The sequence below is a fragment of the Spodoptera frugiperda genome, chromosome 27 (genome assembly GCF_023101765.2).
Source record: "Spodoptera frugiperda isolate SF20-4 chromosome 27, AGI-APGP_CSIRO_Sfru_2.0, whole genome shotgun sequence".
Lineage (NCBI taxonomy): Eukaryota > Metazoa > Arthropoda > Insecta > Lepidoptera > Noctuidae > Spodoptera > Spodoptera frugiperda.
The window spans coordinates 9,666,170-9,692,740 of record NC_064238.1 but is presented as its reverse complement, the minus strand read 5'-3'; the positions used below and the strand labels follow the sequence as shown (position 1 = coordinate 9,692,740).

Sequence of the window (26,571 nt, the reverse complement as noted above, 5' to 3'; positions counted from 1 at the left end):
TTTTTTGGGAGGGTTAACTCACAAATGCAATTAATTTTACATTAGGTAAATTAATTTAAGTGCTACAAACACATTAGAATAGCTTCAGGTAAAATTGTATTATCAACCATTTTAGTAATAAAATGTTTTGGATAAAATTGTTTTAACGTCCAAATAATTGTAACATGCAGAAAAGTAAAATGTTTTAAACGCAAAAAACATATATTTTATTTACAAGTAAATTGACTTATGTTTAGATTTTATAATAATTGCCAATCTGTAAAATGTTTTATTGCGTTACTTTTTAGAAAAATGGAAAGGTAAAGAGATTTAAAACCAATCTAGTTGTAAACTTAAGCAGGTATAAATGACTTATCAATAGTTTGTTACTATCATGTACGCTTTATGAGCCAAAGTAAAAAAATGAATGGATTTAAAACAAAAAAATATACGAAAAAGTCTAAAATCACCGATGTATTAACCGCCATCAAAGTGCTCAAATTAAGGCGAGACATAGACCATTCGAAAGAGAAAAATCAGGCGATTCCAACGGTATATATAACTCATTTTCGACCAAAGTGGCGCTTAATACATTTTGCCTTTCCAGCGTCGATATTTATTTTTTTTTTAAATATTGTACGGTTTTTTCTATCTTTCTGTATATATAAAACTCAGCTGTTACTGAGTGACTGACTCTCAGACAGTCACTGAGAAACAGACAACGCACAGCCAAAACTACTGGACCTAGGACGCTGAAACTTGGCATATATGTTCCTTAAGTAGTGTAGGGGAGCACTAAGACGTTGGTTGAAACTATTAATCATTAAAGATTTTTATTAGAGATTAATTTCTTTTTAGATAATTTTAAGTTTGAATACAAAGATTTGAATAATGATTTTCCAATACGTCGAAAATTAATAAAGATCATGTTAAAATCTCAGAAGCGTATGATAAATTTTATTTCAAAGAGAATAATTTATTGTGTCCATTAAAATTAATTAGACATGCTTTTATAATGAAGATTCGGCCATTAATGTATTCATGTTAAAATAATTATTCTCTGAATGAAAGTTCATTAATTTACTAAGTGTTCATAGTTTATTAAATTAATTCAATCATTCTATCTTTAGATAGGTTAAGTTCAATGCCCTTACTATTTATAACAATTATAATGATGCAAAACTGTTGCGAGAAATATGATCAATATTAAGAGGATATGGGAATAATCCTACTAATATTATAAATGCGAATGTTTGTTACTCCTTCATGTCAAAACGGCTAAAGAGATCAAGATGGAATTTGTAACAGAGGTAGAATATGGTCTGGAACAACATGCTACTTTTTACGAAGCCACTGGCAGAAGCTAGTTAGTAAAGCAATGACAAAGGTTTTCAAATTCGTTCGATATAATTGACTTAAATTTTAATACACACAAAATGTCACTTAATGTCATTCATATAGGAACTCACATAAGTCATATAGGACTATATTAACACATAAGTACATTCAGTAATGTTTAAGAGATCCTGTATAAGCCCTAGATCGAACTATCCGGTGATTAAAGCTTGAGCTGTTTAAATTTAGTTGAAATAATCTACATAGCGCAGGTTATATAGCTCATAAAATCCAATCATCGAATTTACAAGTAATACGTACAACAAGCCTGAATGTATACTGACTCCATTGTTAAACTGAACCCAAGGACCTGATTTGATTACAGTCAGAGAGACACAATGTTCCTTTTTATGTTAGGACACAATAGTAGAAAACGGGATTGAAATATGATTATCGGTAAACCTGGTTGGCTAGGCCGTCTCCCGTCTATCTCAATTTATATAATCTGTATTGATATATAGGTTTTACGATTACCTATAATTTTGCGTGGTTATCTAGATTGATACAAGGTTGAATAGATGCCGCTCTCAAAGACATTTAATGAATACTTAAATTATTTCTTAGTAACGGTTTTGTATCGAAAACAATTATTAAGGTCTGGGTTAAGTCACTATTAAATAACTCTGAGTATAGTTGGACTTTCATGTCCTTTGTGTAGATTTTGTTTTTAGAAGGAAAATCATCCAGTTTTTTTGCCACCTTGTGTGAGGCGAGAGCTCTAACTGACTAAAATCCATCCCGTTCCGACTCCTGCTTTGGCTGAAGCTTCGGTAACCCGGGCGGTTTTCCACAACTCTAACACCTTGCTTTGATTTCTAAGAAGATAATTGTTCAATAAAAACAACTAGTTATTATTATGTACTGTTGTAATAGGCCAATATTTCACAGTTTGAAACTAGTCGATGTCGTTATTGCTATAGGAAAAGAAATTGTATATTTACATGCAATGGACTCTAATAAAACTGAATGTTTGCACAGAATTCGGATCTACGAGTATCAGTGAACAAGTATTTCTTTAGTTCATTTTTCCTTGATGCTAATGATATGACAACCTTTCATTTTCTCTATTTACTTTCAATCACTGCTCTATTCATTGAGGTTTTGGGTTTTTATTTCCTTTATGAAAACGTGTTCGTTTAAGTTCAAGATATCTACCTATCTCTCGAACACTGTACCAAATAAGAGAATTATTATAATTACGTTGTGTGCCGTATTCAGTTTTGTCAGTTATTATTAAATTGTTGTCTCCATATAATATTCCATACATACTATTTTAAGTTGTACATATTTATTTATTTTCATTTCTTATTATTTAAGTAAGTCCAGTAAAATACATAGGCTGTTTTCCATGGGGGTAGGTAGAGACAATGGAACACCAATTACTACGAATCTTACATACCATACTATTATATTTAATTTAGGTATATATAATACCATATGACCTGTTTCCATACATTATATGCATGGAAAATAAGAGCATAAAAAAGTCTTCATAAAAGGAAAGAAAATCCTTGAATCTGGGAGTCTCTCTCAACTTTAACAAAACATACGTTGGAAACAAACTTCGTCGGTTGACGGAGGTTAATTAACGGAGGACTAAGCACCTGTTTACCCGCACAAGTATTCACTCAGAGTCACTCCTCGCTCCTCATTATAAATAGAAAAGCTAAAATTACCTTTTGAGACAAAAAAATGGCGCTTGTTATTTCTCAACGTCTTTTAATTAAGTAATTAAACGTCGAAGTACTTGTGACACCCACGACTAGGTCAATAATATTTTTGAAATAGCTGCCTTCGTGCGGATTCACCCGCACTGCTTGGTTCCTATTGATCTTAACGTGATATTTCATAGCTTATACAGGAAAGATAGAAATGGAACGCTCCCAAACGCCTCAAACAGGTGATACTAAAAAAGAGATATATTGTTTTAAGGAAGGAATTTCATGTTTTTTTATTTAATAATAGTTGTAATCAACTGCTTAAGACTGTTGTTTCGTGAATAATACGCGTGTGAATAAAACAAAGACGAATATAATTATAAAAAAAAAACGGGCACGTTCCTTTTACATCCTTAATAGCCTTCCTCGATCAGTAGACTATACAATACAAAAATATTTATTCAAATTGAACCAGTAGTTTCTGAGATAAGCGCGTTCAAACAAACAACGTCTCCCACTCTTCAGCTTTGTAAGGGTATATTAAGTATAGATTAGAAGACCTTCTATCAAATTGTAACATCATGATCGGAAGACTATATTATTTATTTAGTAAGGATTTTCCCTTCGCACTCCTACTACTGTACTATTAATGAGATTTTTCGTATCACAGGGCCACTAAATACCAATTTATTCAAACATTCAAAGCCTCAATACATTATTCACTAAAACTTTAACATATTTAGAACTTATAACGCAATATTTCTTTTACAAAGTACTAAATAATACTTACCAGGGCCATAAACTTGATAAATATTCTGCTATAAATTGTAATTTTAGTGTTAGTGGCCATTTCATATAATATGTATATAATATATTGTCCATATTTTCTTTTCTATTCGTGAAAATTGCGTAAAAAACGTATATCATATTTACTTATAAGCAAACTTGTATCTTTTTAAAAGAACAAAAAGAAAAATATTTGCTTATAAATGAAGATGAGGAAGGCCTAATTTTAATTTACATAAGAAAGTCTTTAGAGTCGAAAATACTTCATAATAAATTACATGATAAACATCACTAATAAACTATTCATCAGTTAGAAAATTAACCAAAAATAGACCTAATGTCACCTTTAATGTCACGTCCCTACACATCTGTCCAAAAAGCTATATAGGTGTAAGAGAATCGATTACCATAATACTGGCGTCATAGTGTAGCGACATATGGCATTAGATTCACCCTATCACGTGGGAGTAATGGCATCTATAACAGTTCACAACTGAGTGTTACAACCTTGAAGGAAATACAAAGAGGAGATTTCATAACTGAACTCTCATTTTAACATAATGCGTGACACTTTACGGGGAGCGCGTGTTTTTCAACATACAATCACATACAACAAACACGTTGCCAATTGTACACATTTTAATGTGCCGCTTTCTGAGCATTTATAACCTATCTAGACCTTTTTACTTATACTATCATTGGGCAGAGCCCATTTTTTGTCATAGTGTACAATTACACTATGGCATCTCCTCTTTGTACTTGCTTCATAGTTAAAACTTACACCTCAGTTTTTCCTTTTGAGTGAAAACTAAAATTAAAAATGAAATATACTTAATTTTGTTCCTAAGCTTTTATTTTATATACAACTTATGGATAAGTATCTATCCTACAAATAATAAGTATATACATAGTTAAAATTTAGTAGTCTTTAGCAAGCAATACTTAACATCAATACCATTATAACTAGCTTCTGCTCGGGGCGTCGTCCGCCTTATCTGCACCAAAAATAATATATCAGTTTACCTAAATCTACTACACTATACTCAAAATATTTTAGTCTAACCATTTACCAATAGAAAATCACATTTACACCAGCTATTTTAAAATTCTAAACCAGAAATAACTGCATCTAAATATTCCTCTGTTGGCTGTCAATTTCATACTCAGGTCACATTTTGCTTTGCTTTGCTTTGCACGTGACTGTCCAACCGTAACGATATTGGAAACAGGATATTGGAGGTATAGCCTTTGTTGGTTTCTGCGAAGAAACATGATATAATGATGAGATTGAGTGGCATAGTATTTATCATACTACAGAAATAATAAGTTGGTTATCTTATTTGATACCGGTCTATGAGGTCTTTAAGAGATAAACCCTAAAAATGTATAGGTCCATTCTAAAGAAATGTAGTATTACAATGATTCCATTGCCAAATAATACTTACTTTGTTCAACATCACTCAACGAAGGTTGAACACTTTACAACTCTCCAATAAAGGTTGTACAACTCTACTGAACTAATGAAGTAGTTGTTTATCAGTAACAAGTACAAAATATACCTGGTCTATCGTGATTGGAGTGACCTCTTTCTGTAAAAAAATCAGTCTTAATACACGTGTTTTCACGAAAACACGAACATCAAACTTGAAATTCGATTTCAATACAAATAAATTCCAATATCATTCGCCTTAGGTATCGATATCTCAATCATTTTAATTTCGATTCACGCGATCGGATCCGTTTTTGTTTGATACCAATCCTTGAACCAACAATTGACCAAAAATAATAGGCAACGTGTCCTTTAAACCTGAACAAATATTAATTTATATTTTTGTGTTGTATTGACAATAATTTTCGGTCTATTTTTGTTTTTGTGTGGACACTAAAAACGATTCGTAAGTGTTGAAAAGGGATTTGTCACGTTTCGTTCACACTGATTTAAAAACAGACATTTTACTTAGCGATTTACTAGTACTTATATTTTACTTACTGATTCCAAGAAAAAATATTTAAACTAAGTAATTTGTTTTCAACTTACCGGTCCAACGTAGACCCGCGTTACGAACGGAATAAATCATGGATTATTACAACCTGTTACTGTACCAAATATCCAGCCACATATTACAAAGGCAAAAACTACTAAACGAGTAGTTTCGCCGTGAAAAACTTACAAACATACATATTTTTATACCATTTATAAGTGTTGTGTTTTCCCATCAACAATATACATCTAAACAAAAAGATTCGGTCCAAAAACTCATTATAATACTTAATGAATACCGTACCCATTCTTTCAAATAATTTTGATCCTAAAAATAAATACGAAGAGAATGAGTTGTAAACTTGAGTAAATATGTAAATAAAATAAGCTTTAAATATTAATGAATCAGCTGAGTGTGAACTCTGTTTCATAGGTATGAAAGTTGAAATTATTTATGAAAATAAGGTCCCCAAGGTATTATGTTTACACAAAGGACCGCCTAAATAAAGATATATATTTTTAACTGATTTATTTTTGATATCAAAATAAAAATATCACGTAGACATAAACTTGTGTTATGTGGCGAATTAATTTCAGTAGGTCAATTACTGAAGTAATGAAACATCTCACAGATGCGGTGATGATGATGATGATCATGATAATGATGATGAAGCGTGATACATTTTTTTTTGTCAAACAGTTTTCTTAGGCATTGTTCTACCAATCAAGTCCTTTTGTGTTATACCTATAATGGAGTAGGTAGTGGAAACAAAAAAAAATATTTTATACCTTATATGTAACATTATTTTACTTAAATACCAGATATCAAATCGATCTGTCGTCATGAAGAAAGTAAAATTCCAATTACTAAATTTGACCCAACCGAACAAACGGGTCAAGCTAAATAAAACCGTTTAAAATATGCAATTTTGCCTTGACTATTTTATCATGCTCATTTACATAATGCTCAATTACGGATAACAAAATGACAAAATTATTTAACAGTTCTTGAGAAAAGGGTGTTACAATGTTACAATAACCTCTGCTTATCCATTAGTCCTATTAAATGCGTGATTTTGATACACATAATATTCTCAGATGTCGCTTTTTCTCTTAAATGATAAAAGTGCCATCTGTGTACGTTTTAGGGAATCAGTTCAAGTAAACTTTTTGTAAGTAAAAGCTCCATCTATCGGTTCTAGCGGTAAACTTTGAGATACAAACTTTTCGGTGGGGCAACTCAATTGAATCAAGTTCCAGCTAGAGTCGTTGTCCCTTGCAAGGTTCGTCTCTGACCGTTACTGAAAACTCCCCTTAGATGGCGTTAGTAGTGGTTATTTTAGTGATCCTTTTTTTAAGGAGGGAAAATCATCCAATGACTTCTCTCGCCTTGGGTAAGGTGAGAGGGAATATCAGACTCTTATTGACTAAAAACCACCCCGTTCCTACTCCTGCTTTTCGAGCCGGAGCCCCGGTAAACCCTACTAAAGATCCTACAATTTTATATAAGTTAGTGTGGAATTCGTATAATATTGCATTGTATGAAATGTTAAAACGAACCCATCATACCTTTTCTAATTTCCTGAAAAGTTTAATAGGGACACATCCTTAAATGACTGATTTTTATATTCACCAGTAATTTTATGTTTTCATCCTAAAAGCAGGTTTAATTTTAAAATCCAAGAACTGCAATACCAAGAGACAGCTGCTGTAACCATAAAAATATTCAAATTGGAATTATGGAAACCATATCTTTGGTATAAGAGCGTCTGTCGAGGTTGTTCTTATTCAAAGCGAGATTTTGATTAATTATTGTTCAATGATAAGGTTCCTAAAAGTGTATGTTTTTAATGTATATGTAGGTACATCTGTTTACTCAATTAACAGAATAATAGGTACCACCGAAATAGCATCTCTTTTCAACATATTCACCTCAATCTCCGGCTTATCTCGATAAAATCCAATACAGCTCCGTACATTGATCTATAAATACATACATACACAATTTTATCTCCAACATGATCAGCACTCATTTAAATATCCTTTGAGCGAACGAATTATCTTAATAATAATATTACGACTCCATTTTCGTTGAAAGCACTCAATTATGTTGGGGCTCTTTTAATGGGCATCCGCTACCGACGATGATAGCTCACTACATTTGAAAATTTACCTATACAACCTACCATGTTGATTGAAATTCAACCTTTCATCATGTAGCTTAAAACTCTAAATCGTCTGTCGCCTGATTAGAGGTGGTTTGTTCGTATGTGTGTGTTTGTACATGTGTATCCCACTTGTGCACTTGACCTACAAAACGTTATCCAAGCGATTTTTAATCAACTGCGCCTGTCTGGTTCTGATACGTGCTAGTTTTAGCATACTTCAATATTATGTATAATAATAGTTCAAAATAACAGTTTTTCAAAGAGAGTACCTACGGTTCATAACTATCAAAATTCTATGTGCTGTAGTAACTTAATTTGCTTTTTTATCCCATATTTACTGTCTATCTAATACATAAAAAATATTTTCCTTGCTATAAAAATGAATAGGTAAAAATTTTAATCCGATACTTCGCATTTTTATTTTATTACAAACCGAGAATTCTACTATGTATTAGCACAGTAATAACTTTTATAAATCTTTAAAGTACGTACTATAATAATATTCTTAGCACGTTATTGAAAATATTCAAATGAAGTTAAATCTAATATTATTTTTAACGAACCGACTTAGTGTCTACGCCGTAGCCGTAGTCGACTACGCGATTTGCTACGTCAGCTACGAATTTCTTTTAAAATACTTAGTAGAAAGTTTAAATTGTATTTTTAAACTGTAGTTTTATATTTTACAGACAAGTCGAATTAATATTATTATATAGCTTTTCTACATACGTTATTACTTAACTCGTTCCAAGATAGTAAATAAGATTTTTTTTATGTACGTATATAAAAAAAATCTAGTTAAATTTAATTAAAACCTGCACGGGTTTATTTTATTAAATAAAATCCATTTAAATTTTATTTAAATCTGCTAAGGAAATACCTGTTCGGGTTAAATGTAATTTACCCTTTTCCGGATTACGGTGCTCTATTTTCATTCTATTTATGCTGTAACAAAAACATATTTAATGGATCAAAGTTTTCATATTTACATTATATAAAAACACTATGCATAGTAACTATAACTAGCAACTGAAAAGATTATCAATTATAATTTACTTTTTCTAATAGACACAAAATTGCCTTAGATATTTCAGTGTAAAACAATTCAAACCTCCATATATTGCTAATATTGTACTACTGAAACTGAAAGTTTCACTTTCTATGTTATACGCTCAAGAAATAATATTCCTGCCTCACGATAATAGTCACTTAGCGTGTAGCGCTCGTAGTAAATCGCCTCGCTACGTCGTAGCTATATCGTAGCCATATCGTAGCCGTAGTAGCAAGGAATTAAATTAGACTACATTCCATCCAATTTGGCAGACTCATTTGACTAGTCGTTATTAATACGACCGTAGAATATGAGGTCTTAGCTTCAAGTCCATGTTTAGTGTACCTAATAGATCTTTATCACGTTTTTATGATTTGCTAAATAGTTCATTTATTGTTATAAATGCACCTCTATTTATTTGCTGAAGAAAAAAAACAATTACAATCTGTTACCGATCACATACATTAACGCCCATATCGCTCCAAAAGATATCGCGCTTAGTTGAGGATAAGTGCAATACAAGCATTTATAGGACATCGCCTCATAAATCAGTTTTGGGGCTCGTCAGCGAGGAGGGGGCGGGGCACGGCGTCGGGTGAGAGGGGGGCGGGGCGCTGCTTACGTCACTCTGATCGATGCAGCACTTGTTGCCGCGTTCAACAGGCACCAAATATCTAAATACAATCGCAACAGGCGCCAAAACTCCTCACACTTATGTTATCCTGGTAGCTGAGATTCCTTATTTCAGCTGTCTTAGAAAATTATATGTTCTATCTCACATTTTTTCTTTTTTATTCTTACTCAAATTATTTGTCTATTTATGTACAATATTATTACACTTTATGTTTTTCTAGTGTCTAACATAAAACACTAAATCTTTCTCCATTTTCTTTTTTTAAATCTACTTCATCTATCAAAATACCCCTTATACTTCTTCTACCCTGGTACCACAAAGCTACTAACTCAAAAACAATTTGAGAGGGAATTAAAGCATAATAATAAAGCCGGTACGTGCACAGGTGCTCGCTAAGATTTTGATAACTACAGTAATTCTCGAATTAATTAGATGCTTTGTTTTAGAACGGAAACATTCGGTGTACCGCGGCTTGATTATATTGTTTACTGCAAATTAGAAAGGTGCTAAGCTTTATAGACGTCGCTCGTATTTACCGTCGGAAATACCGAAGTACTCTGTCGAGGATATTTTAATCGGTTCCTAGAATTTTGCAAGGACGAGGTACTGTGAACGCGTGTGACCTACTGCCCCTTTTTACACAAAATGAACAAAAAATTACCTATATTCCCGGAAAATTCTTGTCATACTGAGCCGTGTGTAGTAATTATTTTATAAGTACATGAGAATATCGAAAAAAAATGTACTAAGTGTGAAAATAATATCGTTTATGTGACATAGTGAATGGGTGCATTGCTTTAGGCAAACATACACATTTATTTAAAAACAGTCTCTAAAACTAGTTATGTTTAATGTAGTATATATGTAGATATATTAAACAGGCTTAGTAAAATATTATCAGAATATAGACAAACCTGCAAAAGCAAACACACACAAACAAAAAATACTGCAAAAAATGTTCTATACAGTAAAAAAGTCGCTCATATCGTACCCATTCGACTAGTATATATAAAAACCGGCTTAAGTGTATCGCTTACTTTGTTATACGAGTTCAACCCGTTGCGTGAATACGTAGCAGATCCAATTACTTCGTATACCCGATGCTATAAAAGATATCAATCAGAAACAAGCTATGTATGTATGTATATTTGTTTATGTGAACCATTTATGCGTAGCGATGAACCTTTCAACGAGGTTTTAGGAGAAACTCAAAGTTAAGTGACGTTGATAAGTTTAGTTTTCGATTTTGGTTAACAAAACTCGGACAGAAAATAAAAAGTTCTCTCCTACGAGAAAAAAATACTAGAGTTTTGTGTTTCATAACCATGTAAGTAGTGATTCTTTATACAATTTGTCCCTGGAAGTATGGATCAAGAATCAAGAAGTATGGAACAAGAACATAGAAGAGGTTATTCCTAAGTTTTTGATCTGGGAATGTTGGTTCAATTCTGAATGGTTAAAAATTAGGGCTTATTTTCGTTTTGTTCAGTGATTTTCTATTAAGTTCATAAAGTAGTAACTTAAGTAAAAAGTAGTCAAGCTTTTAAAATAAATAAATTGTTTTATATCTTCAAGTTACCCAACCTTTACCATTACCTCCCTTCCCAATCCTCGATTCTCCAACAACCCTTAAATTCCTAACCCCCAAAAGGCCGGCAACTTGTAACGCCTCTGGTGTTTCGGGTGTCCATGGGCGGCGGCGATTGCTCACCATCAGGTGATCCGCCTGCTCGTTTATCGATTGAAGCTAAAGTGTATAAAGTTGAATATGGTCAAACTTCGCCAAGCTAGAGACTGAATAAGAGATTTCGTAACTTTTAATCTTCACTTTGTAATCTACAAAAAATAAAATCAAAATAAATCCTAAATGTAAGTATGAATTAATCTATTAACACTAGATGTATATGTAGCCTGTAGCTATCATTTACACAATCATGTACGCAACAAATCCCAAAATAAAATAACATTATCAATTTACAGTACAATCAAAAACATCAAATACAATTACTAAACCAATATTGTTGATATATTATTTGCTGCGGTTTTTATACTACGAAATCATTTCATCCAAATAGTACCAACACCAACGAATACACGTATTTCCTAGAAATAATTGATGAATACAAATAATTTTACAAATGAATTAAATCAGTATGACGTAGGTACAGTCAGCCTCGTTATTTAGTATGCGTGTAAGAAAACAAAAATGAGTCAGAAAGTTAGAGTAGCTATGCTGCGAAGATTTAATAGCTAAGCTAAGCTACTAAGTTATGTAGCTGTGCAAGATATGCAGCTCGATGTATCGATAGTAGGGAAGTCATCCATAGCACGTATCTTTCCATATAAAAACATAGCTTAGCTGAGTCCGTTTCCACCAATGCTAAGCTATGTGTACCAATGAATATGATTGGTGGAAGCCAAACGCATCCACAGCAAAGTAGCTTAGCACATCTCTGGTGGAAAAGCAACCTTACAGATGCTTTATTAGCCTTAAAACCTAAATACTGAATCAATCTTTATTTCTTTGCTTTGCCTGTATACCAAATAGTTTGGTTGACTGTACGCAGCTGAACTGAGTTCTCTTATGTATCGATTCATTACGCTGTATAAAACCGCAACTTCAATACGGGTCGCTGTCGAGCCTTTCAATTAAAATCTGTTAACATGTTCCTTTTAATTATTTATAGCACTGGTAATGTGTTTATTTTATTTAAACCATGGATTTTTGCTTCAGTTATTATAGTTTTCAACCTTTATTTTTGAGCATTACCCAAAATCTCTAGTCTTCTTGTACTACTTCGTCGAATATGCGTTAAATGGTCTTGATTTTTTGTTGCACCACATTCCACAAAAAAACGATATCTTATTTACCACATTTTAACACATTAACCTAAAAGTAACAATGAAGTAACAACCAAAATCACGTGTGCGTGATCTTCTAAATGTACAAATCAAAACCAACCAAACCCTATAGAAACAACTAGAACCATCTAACCCTAAACACGGAAGTTTTAAGTCGAAGCTCTCTGAACTGAATAGAATTCAAACAGTGGCTCCTTGTAATTTGCTTGCTTAGGGAGGCTCAGTCAATAAAGGCTCGATTGTAACACACACGTCTGTTTTCTGTGTGTTCGTTTGTGAGTTATATGCTAGTAGTACGAGCCGTAGTAATAGTAAGATGGTTGTTTTATTACCTTGTGTAATTTCTCTTTGTTAGTTGATTAATATGACATGGTAGTTTCATGTTATTTGTATTTAGCCTTTTAGTATGAACATGTGAAAAGGCAAACACAATGAAAAGGGAATAAGGTATGTGTAACTTTCATGTGAAGGTGATGAAATTGGTGCTAAGGATAAACAGAATTTGTTAAACAAACTACATATTTAAGGGCTAGGGCGGGACGAGCAGACTGTTTACTAGATAGTAAGTAATTGACGCCGCCTATGGACATATGTAACACCGGTGGACACATGGAAAAGTTTATTACAAGTACGTTGCCGGTATTTTGGAGGAATTATATGTACGGTAACATCGCCTATACGCTGTTGTCATTTACAATTCTTAAACAATTATAAAGACTGCCTTATTAGTCTAGTGATTGCAAGTGAAACTGCTGGGCCTATGGCATCTGGTTCAATTTCCGGGTTGGGCAAAGTATTGCTAGGCTTTTTCGAATATTTCTCAGTAGTAGCACGGAGTCTGAAATTGTGCTTAGTATAGGGCATAGTATAGGGTGTAAATTACATAGGACGTATAACACAAATGGTGAAACGTGGGTGTACATTGTGCAGTGGTTTAACGTACCGTAATGTGCACTTCTGCCTACCCCTATGGTAACCCCACTTTTACCTAGGGTAAAAGGCGTGACGATACAGTTATATAGCTTTATCCAGCTCTTGAACAAACCTAGTATCATCAGTAGTTATCAACTTGCTCGCTACCAACAAACCAATAAACTACATTTCATAAAAGTATGAAAAGGATGCTTATTGTATCCCTCTACGGAATTTTTCTAAGACATCTGCCATCATTACTCATTTTGATTGACGCCGGTCTTTATCAGTTTGACATCAAAGCGAGCTCCAACGTGATACGTCAATAAAAAGTCATATCAGAATGTGTTGCAGTTTTAACGCTCTGACGTTTTATTTTTATGGTATAAGCTGGTAAACGAGCAGACGGATCAACTGATGGTAAGCAATCGCCGTTACCCATGGACAACCGAAACACCAGAGGCGTTACAAGTGCCTTGGAGGTTTTAAGGGTTGTTGGGCAATCGGGGATTGGGGAAGGGGGTAATTGGGTGTCCAGTAACCTCACTCACATAATGCAATCGCTGTTTTCCCCGTCGGTTTTCTGTGAACCCACACTTAAATTATGTTCAATGTTCTAAAGGCCCCGTTTAAAGTTTGACCCTCTGTTAAATACATAAATTACTTATACCACTAAAACACTGACTAATTCAGTGTAAGGTATATTTAATGTGTATCCACTGCCTACATAGAATTAAGAACACGATACCACACTTCATTTCAAACGCATCAATACCAAGTAACAGCACAGTTTTCACGAACAATCCCTTTTCAAGCACTTAAACTATCTACAAATTGAAAATGGTTGTGCAATTTTATTTTTACACCTGAAAGCAATATTGGATGCCTGTCTATAGTTTGTATGGCACGTGCACTATAACTACGTTCGATATCCATCAAAAATGTTATTTGAAAAACTGAGTATACACGTGTGGCTTCCACGCACACGTATTGGTTTCGCAAAAGTTATTATGGTTTGAAAGCTAACAAAAAGCCTGTCAATCTATCAATTGCAACGCTATCAGTTTGTTTTGTGGTCTCTCAAATAAGAGGAGATTCAATTAAAATATAGCCTGAGTACGTGGATTGAATGTGTCTTTTTTGTTTTTGTATTGAAGCGATTCATGTCCTACATATTCGTTTTGGCTACAATTAGATTGAAATCTGTTTTGATATATGCAATTGCGCAATATTACGCAATGTAGCGTCTGTTATCCTCCAGAAGTACCTATACACAATAGAAGCATACGTATGTACATGTATAATCGCATAGATAACACTCATTATAACTTAGTAGCTACTAGTAAGTTAGTGGTTACTAGTGCTTTTTTTGAAGTGAGAAAATCATCCAATTACTTGAGTATCAGACTCTTACTGATTAAACACCACCCCGTTCCTACTCCTGCCTTTTGAGCCCCGATAAACCTGGTAGGTAGCTCCGGCTCAGGCATCAGCCAGAATTTTGGTAGTGCAAAAATTACCTTAATAACCGGAGATTTTCTTGTGATCACATCACTCTATTAATATAAGAAATGTGAAAGTTTGTCCGTCAATGATGTTTAATTGTGCGTAAAATCTGGTATACAAATAGTGTATGAGCTGACTAGGATGATAGGATACTTTTTATCCCACGGCAACGCGGGTGAAGCCGCTGACAGAAGCTAATTGTGCGACAGCCACGAAACATAATGATAAGGAATAATATTTTCCTACCGACAAACAAAACAGCTGACCTGTTGACGCATACACTATCTAAGCGGCCTCGCGTGGCCAACATCTACTCAAACATGTAACGTTACACAAACACGTTACGCCACAGTTTCAGAGCAGAGAGTAATTTCCAAACTTTAGACTAACGCCACTCGGCTGGAAACCAAACATACGCTACCACGTTCAACTAAAACCACATGTGTTTAGCCTTGTTTTAGCTGTATATTCCAGCTATTTTTTTAGAGAGAGCTATTTATTTATTGGAACTTGATTTATCATTGGTATTCAATTGATACGTTTGATAGTCAAATCTCAAAGTTTGTTATTCTAAATGTCTGTGCTCTGTTGGTTTATTAATTGGTTTATTTTGGTTTATTAATTGGTTTATTAATTATTACGCTTAGAATTATAATTGTATAATTATAATTCTAAGCGCAATAATTTTATTACTTTTCTTTCTTAACCCCCCTAATCTCTAAGGGACGACTTAAAGAAGTGCATTAAAGCATAAAAACTTTTAAGATTTACCCAGAGGACAATACAGTGAACTAACTTCACAGAACTTATTTTCTTTAACACTACGTATCCTTTAAAGCAGACTAACTCAGACCGTATTAAACCAGCTTTGAAGTCTGCAGTAAACAACAATATGAAGGCAAGGCCTAGGGCCTGGCAAACATTCAAACCAATTTCAAATGTCACATAGCAACGTTTGATTTCGTCCCAAAAGCGGGCCTCACAGACCTCTCAGAGTGACCCTTCCATTCACTTTGACATACAAGTTGACGTGCAATAATTAACCTTTCTCGGTATTTGACAGTTGATTACGTCACGCCTAGCTATAGATAGTAAATCAAGTATTCCGTTGGAAGCGAGCCGATTAAACATTCCCTTCGACGCGACGGTACATTGGGAGCGAACGCCGGGAACAATGGGAATAATCCTCTAAGTAGATTGGTAATTACACAAGTTCTATGTACGATTGTTGTTGTTTATAATTATAAATAACGTTCGATAAGTAGTATGTTGTTGATTAGGTACATTAATAGTAAGGTTGAGAAGCTTTTGAGTATTTTGTATTCGTCCTTATATGATATGTTTTGACTAGTAATTTTATCTTAAAACATACAAAGATAGATAAAGGACCTCATTGCTTTGATCTAACTTACCAAAGTCAGGTTATTCACCCCACCACTCTAGTCTGTTTCTCCAAGTTTCAATAATAATCTAAGTACTACCTAAATCTTAGCTAAGTTAGGTACTTTATGCCAATACAACTCTCTATAGTGTACTTATTCATGGTAAATTGGGTAAACTTGTAAGGCATAGTCTCCACAATACGTAGTCGATATTCAATCTGCCTTTAAATCACTGCACTTTACGGTCTTCATTGCAATTTGCATCACATGATGAAACGTTTTTGTAGCCTTGAGCGGCCATTATGTGAGGAAGATTACTTTCTATTATGGAGAGACGAAGTACGTAGGTACTTGTTGTAGGTCTTTGTGGAAACTTTTGTGTAACAAGCATGTTGTAGAATCTATAGAATTATTATTGTAATAGATTTTTCAAACTAACTAAAAATCACGGTTTATTCATGTAAATTAATGGAGAAAAGCTCTACTAGTTTCGAGTCATAGAGACAGTCTTCATCATGGGTAGCGTGCGCAGACGCGGCGACGTCGCGCAGCCTATTGGTTAGATTGTGCGTTGATGATGGCGGAGTTACGCGCCCATCGCGCCCTTGCCGGTAAACACGCGCATTGTCCTCCAACTCTGGCTGGTGTGATGATGTTATGACGCTCAGTAGGTTCACCAGCAGCGTAGACACGCAAAGTTTATTATATGACACTCCAGACTAGACTGTTGATAAACTTTGATTTTTAGTTAATTTTGTATTAGTATATCTCACGATGGTTATTATAAAGATATTTCAAACTTATTTCCAATAATTAAGGTCGTCCCATGTTTCGTTGATCGTGTGAACGTAAATGTTACAGTCGAAAATAAAGTTTCGTATGGAATTAGTGACTTTAGATCTAATTAGGTGCTAGTGCTTTAACACGAAAATCCCCAGTGGCACAACAGAGCCTAAAATAGAGCCAGAACTAGGACTTACAAGATTAATGCGTTGGGAAAAGGTTACTACAAGCCTTAGGTTGCTTTTTCATCAGAAATGTGCTATGCTTGGCACACATTGTATAGCACTAGTGGAAAAGGACTTAGCTAAGCTAAGTATGTTTTTTATACAAAAAGACGAGTGCTATGGATGCGTGATATTGATGTGTGCTATGGATACATCGTTTACATACTCGAACTGCAAATATTTCTTGCAAAGCTACATAGCTTAGTATCAATGGAAATGGGCACATACTGTCACAGCTTAGTTATTACATCTCCGTAGCATAGCTACATAGAACATCTCTGTTAACAAACCACCCTTATACAAGCACATCTCTATACATACACTCTTTTAAAGACGTTAAAGAATAACAGGTGTACTGGTATTAAAAAAACATTAGAAAAGGACACCTATACTCAAAGAAGAGACAATACTGTATAAATAATACTAAGACACTCTCATTGTCCAAAGTAAACTTAAACGTTTCTCAATTAACCATTCCTTTTACCGGGCACAGCTGAATTAAGCATTCCCTATTAGAAACGAGGATTGGATCTCTTTCCTTTTCAAGATACTTATAATGGTAAGCTGTTAATGCATTGGATTCGGAGTGCACAGGGAAATTCTTAAAGGGAGCGTGTGTTTTACTTTAGAAGTACTTTTGTGTGTAGGTGTAATGTGTGTGTGTATCGTATATGAAGAATGTGTCTTTGAACAACGTGTTTAAACTGGACGATATTATTTTGATACTTTTAGCCATAATTTCATATATGTACCAAAGTAACACATGGTTTTCATTTTGTGTTCATTACTTATTTAATGCCCTATTTTAATTTAAAGCTGTGCTAAATGCTCCTTAATTAAACAGAAAAATTTAATCTATTTACAAAAACCTAACACTTATATAAGTAATTATATTTTCAGCTTACTCACGTACCTGTTTGACGAGGAACTTGACCAGTTTCAAGCCATGCCAAAGGCTCATATTCAGGAGCAACATTCCGCGACACACGACGCGGCGATTGACTGACCAGTAGCAGCGCGCCATAATAAAACTGAAACCCCAAAATCTGAAACTAAATGTGAAGAAATAATGATACAAATTATTTAAAACAAGTAAATAGATTTTCGTCTTATTAAAACACAACAACCAACAACGACAACTTGTCTCCCATTACAAATTCACAACAGAAAAGAAATCCTATCCCAAACTAATTAATAAACAGTAAATCCGGTATAAAGTGAAGTTTGCCTCAAATCAATCATCATTATTTATGTTGAACCCATCAATTTGCTAGTTACTTGGATTAACTTGCCCATTTAGTGGAATATTCAATATCATCGATAATCTCGTTGGCTGAATATTTGAGTAGGTTAATGTGCCTGTCGAGAGCTTGAGAGCTCGTCATCATCATTATATCAGCCACAAGATGTCCACTGCTTAGCTTAGGCTCCCAGTAACTTCCAGGTCGGCCGTTTGGTAGAGACATCAGAAACAGTTTTTATTTTCGAAATTCCCAGTGGTAAACACGTAGTTCAACATTTTACAACATGGTTGAAAATAATCTCATCCCTAGTAACATTTATTTTATTTATTTATTATTAGCCGTGGTCGACCCACTGCAGGGTAAAAGCCTCCCTACCTTCCTTCCACTTCTCTCAGTACAGAGCTTGCCAATCTTTATCGCAGGTGTCAAGTTCGACCCTTGTTACATGGAACACTAAAACTAAAAAGTTACCTAACATGTCTAAAAAGTGTTCTAAATATAGTACTTCATCTTGTAACTGTAAATTGAAAGTCCTGTTATGTTTTATCTCCAGGCATGTCATAATGGTTACACGAGTATACTGCGGTTGGAAATTGTCAATTTCTCTCGATACACGTGCAAGAGTTATGTTTTTATGTCCCGGTTAATTGGTACGGATCAAAACGACATGAAAAGCTAACGAAATTTCCAATTTGTTTTGTATTGGGTTGTAACATTCGGTTTTATTGGAGCGTGACACTAATATTGTAAATATGAAAGTTTGAATGTTTATTTATTTGTTACTTCGTCGTTACGTCAAAACGACGGAATAACGAAGCTATAATATTATAATAACAGGATAGACTACGATAGATAGTTTGGGATTATTGAACTAAGGCTCGATAATAACTGTACTGAGAACTGAATTTAATCTAAGTTTGGGTAAAATTAACTGAACTGAAATCAAAGAGATTTATCTCACCCTATTCCATAAACAAACCAAAAATAATTACAGTAAGTAAAAACACGACCGATTCTGCTCGTCCCTATAGAAATCTTATTTTTAAAACAAGTGACTTTAAAGAATTACTGACAAACATTTGCGTTTCTTTTCCAAAAGAACTTTCATTTGTTTCACTGACGCTTTGACGATTTGCCTTTTTTAGCCTATCTCATAGCCACAGTTTAGCTCGTTCAGACAAATAATATAGCCTTCTTACAACCAGTTAAACTTTAGTTAAACTCTTTACCGACCGTTGCCACAAAACAGTTACCAGTTTCTTTTATAATCCTTGTTATTTCTTGTGTTTTGTTTTTTTGGTTAAACCACGTTTTATTTGCCAACAAAATAACCTTTTTCATTTAAGTAAATGTATACCTTGGTTTTAGTTTTAAGTGTTGAAGATTGTTGTTTTTGATTTTAACAGTATGCTAATATGTTTATATTATATCTTTCGTGGAGCATATTAAATTAATTATTATGTTTTTCGGCTTACTCACGTAATTATTTGAAAAGGAACAGTAGCAGCGCGACAAGCGTGTGTCGCGGAATGCCCTTCATGAATATGAGCCTCTAGCATGGCTTGAAACTAATCGAGATCCTCGTGTTTTTCGTCTTACGTGAGTAAGCCGTAATAATTGATTTAGTATGCTACTAGCTAATTTTGATATTTCTATTTAAACTATCTGTAATATTATTACGATAAATACATGACATCAAAGCCATAAAATCTACACATCATTTTAATTCTATCGTCAATATCAATTTGAAAATTTTCCACTAAACAATTTCCTATTTAATGTACTCTTCAGTTATCTTCCTATAACAAGCCTTGGCACCATACACAAGTCAACCAAAGAACCAGTTAAAACTACTTAGTTTAGTTTAATCGATTCTTCCTCAAGTGCTAGCAATTAAAGCCTGTTAAAAAGGTATTGTATTGTCAAGCTTGGCACGTCTTGCGACTGGTAATCGACGCAATAGATGTCCGATGTCTGAGTCGCTGTTCTTACCTGTTGCTCGAACCTCGAGAAAGTGACGCGGCTGATATGCGCCACCGCCCTGTGTTACCACTTAACAAAGGCTGCCGAAAATTGGGGAGTTTTTTTGGATATTTTTGGTGTATTTTTTCGGTAAAAACTTCTACGACTGAATAATTAGTGTATTTTTCGGTTTTAATTCAAATTTTCTACTTCTACATCGTCTATTGAAACAATATTTGTTTTAAATAAATCATGACTTCGTGTAGTGATATTTTTACTTAAATATACTTTTATGTCATACACACAATATAACTATGTAAATAATACATGATAATAGAAATAGCGTTCTCTTATATCTTTATTGGTTTCTTTAACGACCGCACATTACCTTAAGAGTTAAGCTGCTTATACCGTATTACCTACATACGTAATTAGCAAAATTAAAAGTTTATTTCTTTGAGCTTGACCAGTTACTTTAATCTCTATATTACTAGTAACTAAGTCCAATTTAGCTTGCAGCACTATCTGGTGATTTTATTAGATAGCGGATCGTCGGAAGCTAGTTCGCAGCCATGCAAAACATATCTACTCAAGTGCTGGTACTGAATAATTCCTCTCATTTACGTCCACCTAATGACTGACAATTAGTCTAAATCCTGCACATCCGCGGTGACCCGAAAGCCCCTATTATACGGGTGGGTACATTCGAAACTATAGGCGACGTCACTGTGTGTGGGGGAGGGCTGAGGGCTGGCAACACTAGCCCGGGCGGAGGCAGTGTGCGCGAGCCGCCAGCCGCGCCGACCGCTCCCCGACAACCCTAGTAACAAGTGACAACAGACTGTACAACACACCTCTAATTACTTATACGTGCTTTAAAAAAACTTGTGTTTTCTTCAACTTATTTGCACAGTGCTCAAATTGTGGTTTAGGTAGCTTTTTAAAGCTGTTTTATTTATTCGTCTCGTAAATTAAAAGTGCCGCGTGTTTTTGTTTTCGATTAAAAAAATAATTCATAATTTATTTTGTGCGTAAAAATTTTGTTCTAAAATTTTTAAAATTGTTTCTCAGTGACACAGTTTTTATTATTTATATTCTCTTAGATAAATAATTTGTAAATTTTCTTCGTGTTCGTCGCGAGTCTGCGCATATTTACATATTTATAGCAATTTACATATTTACTCAAAGTGTTAGTGCACGCTGCTCTATGAACTTTAATGCTTAGAGTTTTCTTCTAATCATTTAAAATTAATTAAACGTTAGAATAATAAATGTATAACTACGTAGAAAGTTTTTCATACATTTAATATTATTTAACAGTAACACACATTGTGCTTTCTAACCGTGCTTAATGGTTCCGTTACAATTTCGTATAAATAAACCAACCAAAATTAAAATCTAAATTAAATCTTAAGAAAAACCGTCCAAATTAATCCTTTAAGCCGAAAACCGCAAACTCATTCATACTTGAAACGTAATCACGGCATCAGCGACTCGAGAATTTAAATAAATACGTACAATCTCCGCGATTATATCCCTCAGGAGAGCGTTAGAGGCGCAACAGTTAGTTCATAATCTTACCCCGAGTTTTATCGCGACCATTCGCATTATCCATGTATGAGCGAACCTCGTTCACATCCCTAACCTCCCAGTCTCTTGTTCCAAATTGAAAACGAAACGTTATGCTACCAATAGCAATCCACATATTGCTTTCTAGAGAAACGCTACTCGCTTCGTATGTGAAAGCAAAAGTCCTCGCATTTGCTGAAAGTAATTAAAATGCTGTCAGGGAATAATTGGATTTAAGATACCGCAGCAGAAACATCTTCCCATCGCGCACTGAGAGAGACGTTTTTAATTACTTTTCATAATGTTTACCAAATGATATGAGGATGTAAAACTCGTTATTATGTGGATTCTATTTATGGCGCCCAACGTGGGGCTAATGTGGATCGATGCCCTTGACTGAACCTTCACTAAATAAGTAAAGAAAAGCAATTACACGAGACGGGGAGGTATTACGTTCACAAAATGTCAATGTGAAATCAATAAAGTTCACAAGATTTGTGTCGAAGCGGGGCTGTCACTCGTTAGTATTAAATTACTTGTACTGTTATACATAGATAAAACAAATCGAATTACAAAAATCCATCTCACAATTCTAATTTACTAACTGTATATCCAATCCATCAAAAGTTGAGATTTGTTTTTAACTTTCGATAAAATGACGGCGTGGTGTACGCCGTTGAAATTGGAGAGTAACGAAATATGGATTTTCAGAGCTTCGGCTGGGGCGGCACATTGATTAGAGACGGCGAGTAAACAAACACCCACCTTTAATGTCGTAGAATTACTACGATACGTAGTAACTCTTACTACGGACATTTTATACGATTATAAAGAAGGTCCACTCTTTAAATTGTATTATTTTTCATCGCATATAAATAGATGACAGAAGTTCAAATGTCTCACACACATATTCAATTCATTTAACAATGTATATGTCCTTCAAATAACCTCTTTTTAAAACTAAACTGTTGTTGAATATTTAATATGAGTTGTCCTATTGACGATCTGTCTGTACTTCTTAATCACATATATGACGCGTGGGAGGACTCGGGGGACGCATTGGGTGTTTTTTGTGACTTATCCAAGGCGTTTGATTGTGTCCTTCATGAAACACTGATCAGGAAGCTATCCCATTATGGAATGCGGGGCAACTCTCTGGACCTACTTATCTCTTACTTGACTAATAGAATTCAGAGAGTTGAGATTAACGGGAAAATTTCTGCCGGGTCTGTTGTTAGGATGGGTGTTCCGCAGGGGTCAATTCTCGGTCCGTTTTTATTTCTTATTTATATTAATGACTTACCTTACCTTGTAAAGGATAACCATGGGATAGTACTGTTTGCTGATGATACTTCTTTATTATTTAAACTCAAACGTGGACAATTAGTCAGTGATCATGTAAATAGTGCTCTCTCAAAAATAGTACGCTGGTTTAGTGCCAATAACTTGCTACTTAATGAATCAAAAACTAAATGCATTAAATTCACAACACCAAATGTTAGGCATGTCAAAACCAGCGTGCTAATCAAGGGCGGGGAGTTGGACCCTGTAGATTCAGCTATCTTTTTAGGTATAACCCTAGACGCTAAGCTACAGTGGGCCCCACATATAGATAAGTTGTCGAAAAGGCTCAGCTCAGCAGCATATGCCGTTAAAAAAATTAGAAATTTAACTGATGTAAATACAGCGCGTCTAGTATACTTTAGTTATTTCCATAGTATCATGTCATATGGTATTCTCCTGTGGGGGAATGCTGCTGACATTCAGTCTGTCTTTGTGCTGCAGAAGCGAGCCATTCGATCAATTTATAATCTTAGTCCGAGGCATTCTCTCAGGGAACTATTTAAAGAAATTAATATAATGACTGTTGCCTCTCAATATATCTATGAAAATATAGTGTATGCTCATAAAAACATAAAATTATTTAAAAAGTACAGTGATATACACAATATCAACACTAGAAATAAAAATAAATATGTTGTTCCTACTACTAGACTTAAGAAAATAAGCGGTTCGTTTAGATGTCAATGTATACGCTTTTACAATAAAATTCCCAGCCATATTCAAAGTTTAAACCTAGGTAAATTTAAAAATATTATTAAAGAAAAACTTTGTAGTAAAGCTTTTTATAAAATAAAAGACTACTTGGAGGATAGTCAGGCTTGGGAATGAACTGCTATAATGTCCACACAGGTCTTGCTGACATGTTTGTAACATATAGTTACATTTTTTATACAATTTGACATTAACATAATTTGACATTGTTTTATATATTTTTTTTTCCTTTTATATTTTTATATTTCCTTTTAAAATTGTTAGTTTGAGGACCGTGTGAGACTTTTGCTAGTCATTTTATTTTTAGGAAATTATATTCTGACAGTTTGAGCATTTGTGTGGCCTACCCAAATGTTCTTTTGGTTGGTGTTGTTCGTCGGATCATTCAGCAACAGCCGTCAGCTGAGCTGATTGTAAACTGACACATGCGTGCTGCCATCTGAACAGGTCCGTTCAAACTGCTGCGGTTCTTTCCTCAAAAGACCACTACAGAATCAACTTGCACGGTTCTCCGACATCTTTAATTGATTTTGTCTGGACTTTAAAAGAGACTATGACCTCTGAGTTTGTTTCGGCATTTCTTCTCAGAGTAGTCAGATAGGAAATGCCGGCCTCATCTAGTTATTTAAGAGATTGACGTGTAAAAGTGTTATTTTATAACCTATTTGCAAAATAAATATCATTTATCATTACGTCTCGTGTACGATCGTACGGCGCCCACGCAGTTCAAACCTTGTCTGCGACCTCAACATCGCTGGCGGCCAGCTGTCTACTTTGCAACAAATCAAAATATTATTTGTTTTTACTATAAAGCGTAACTTTTTACTATTAACCAAATAATTTTGATAGAATATACTGAATGGTTAATTGAGTAGAGTATACAGTAGGTTATTTCGCCTTTTAGGTCAGCGATCATTCATTAAACAAATGAATTTATTTAGCACAAAACCTAAATACTAAAATCACTTTAAAAAAAATAATAGCGGCTTTGTCGCTTTATCTAGATAAGGTGCTAACCTAAAATAGAGTCTTAGATATCGATTAATAATTTCCAAAACTTAAAAATTTTCTCCAAGGGCGTAATGAAATTCCAAAGACGCGATTAACCGGGCCTTTGACCCATCGTAAACTCCTCCATAAAACTAAAACTACCCTCATATCGTATTTTTTCTTCGATATCATACCTTCCATTATTAGCTCCCATTTATCATAAAAGGCTACTCCGTAACTGCTATACATTATCTGTACCCACTCTGTTGGCGGGTAGTTTGTGAACTGCACTGTTTCTGCGAACAAAACGCGATCCGTCATTACTTTTAATTAAATAACAAGCTTTCTCGCGTTGCGTTTTGTTCGCTCGTGTTACAAGCGATCATTTCTTTGGATTAACAAGTTAAGCGACGTATTTCTCTTGGGGACGTTAAAGGGGTATTGTTTTTAAATGCTTGTAATTAATATTATTTGTTATATATACACAATAGGTAAATGATCAAATAATGTAATAGAGAGATTGTAATTTTTTTTTTAAAAACAGTTACGATGGAGTTTCCCGCCCTTTCTTCTGAATTCGAAGCTACACTTAGGAACGAGCGCCTAGCTTCATTGACAGATAGACTGACGGACAATTCAATGTGACGTTTCAAAAGTGCAGTCAAAGTCAAAGAATTAATTGAAATAAATGCTTTGACTTTGACTCGTTGACAATATAAGCTACTATTGGTGATACGGGAATTCGTCTTTTCATGTCCTAATTTAAGTTCCCATAAATACTACTCAAAAAGTAAATGAGTACCTTTAATATGACGTACATTAGAACACTCCATTTTTAATGAATGACTCGTAACTACGAAATGCCTTCTAATTGACAGTTTGACAACTAATCACATAATTCAATTCCCCAGCTAGTCCGAATCCAAGAAAATAATAAAAAGCAAATAAATTGACAACGAACTATAAATTCTATTTACTCTATTTTATAAGTGAAAACGGCCTAATTATTTGTGAGTGTGATAGTGATGGTACCAGTGTAAAAAGACACGATGAGTGGGTTGGGCCCCCCTGGTGTGTGGGCCGCACAGAAACGGCTAGAGTCATGGGCCCGGGCCGCACGAGAGAGGACATCGAGTGCGAGTAGCGGCCAAAGCCACAACTCTACTGATAGCTTTGGTGATGACAAGTCACATGGCAGCCCTAATGTAAGTAATTTAGGAAATAAGGATTAATTTTCAAATATACGAGTATCAGCCGAATGACGTTAACTTAACAAAGGTCTCTTCTTCTTGTAAAGCGGTTATTGCCAGTTGCCATAATCCCTACACTTGACATACTCGTTGTGTGAGTGAGGTTACCTGAGGCCCAATTCCCCCTTCCCAATCTTCCCAATCTCCGATTCCCCAAAAACCCTTAAATTCCAAACCCCC

At 34.4% G+C, this 26,571-nt stretch overlaps 1 protein-coding gene across 6 annotated transcripts in view; it reads left to right on the top strand.

Moving 5' to 3' along the window:
- LOC118263266 (synaptotagmin-5) overlaps window positions 1–26,571 on the top strand; it is an 83,176-nt gene that overhangs the window by 11,552 nt on the left and 45,053 nt on the right. Inside the window, exons 1-2 of one of the 6 annotated variants that reach the window (XM_050705208.1) lie at window positions 21,268–21,370; window positions 26,053–26,346. The exons of 3 other annotated variants lie outside the window; for them this stretch is intronic. In XM_050705208.1, coding sequence (XP_050561165.1) covers window positions 26,191–26,346 — 156 coding nt within the window. In that variant the 5' untranslated portion in view covers window positions 21,268–21,370; window positions 26,053–26,190. Of the gene's footprint in view, window positions 1–21,267; window positions 21,460–26,052; window positions 26,347–26,571 lie in introns of those variants that run through there. 2 more of the 6 variants (XM_050705209.1, XM_050705207.1) reach the window with 2 other exon arrangements.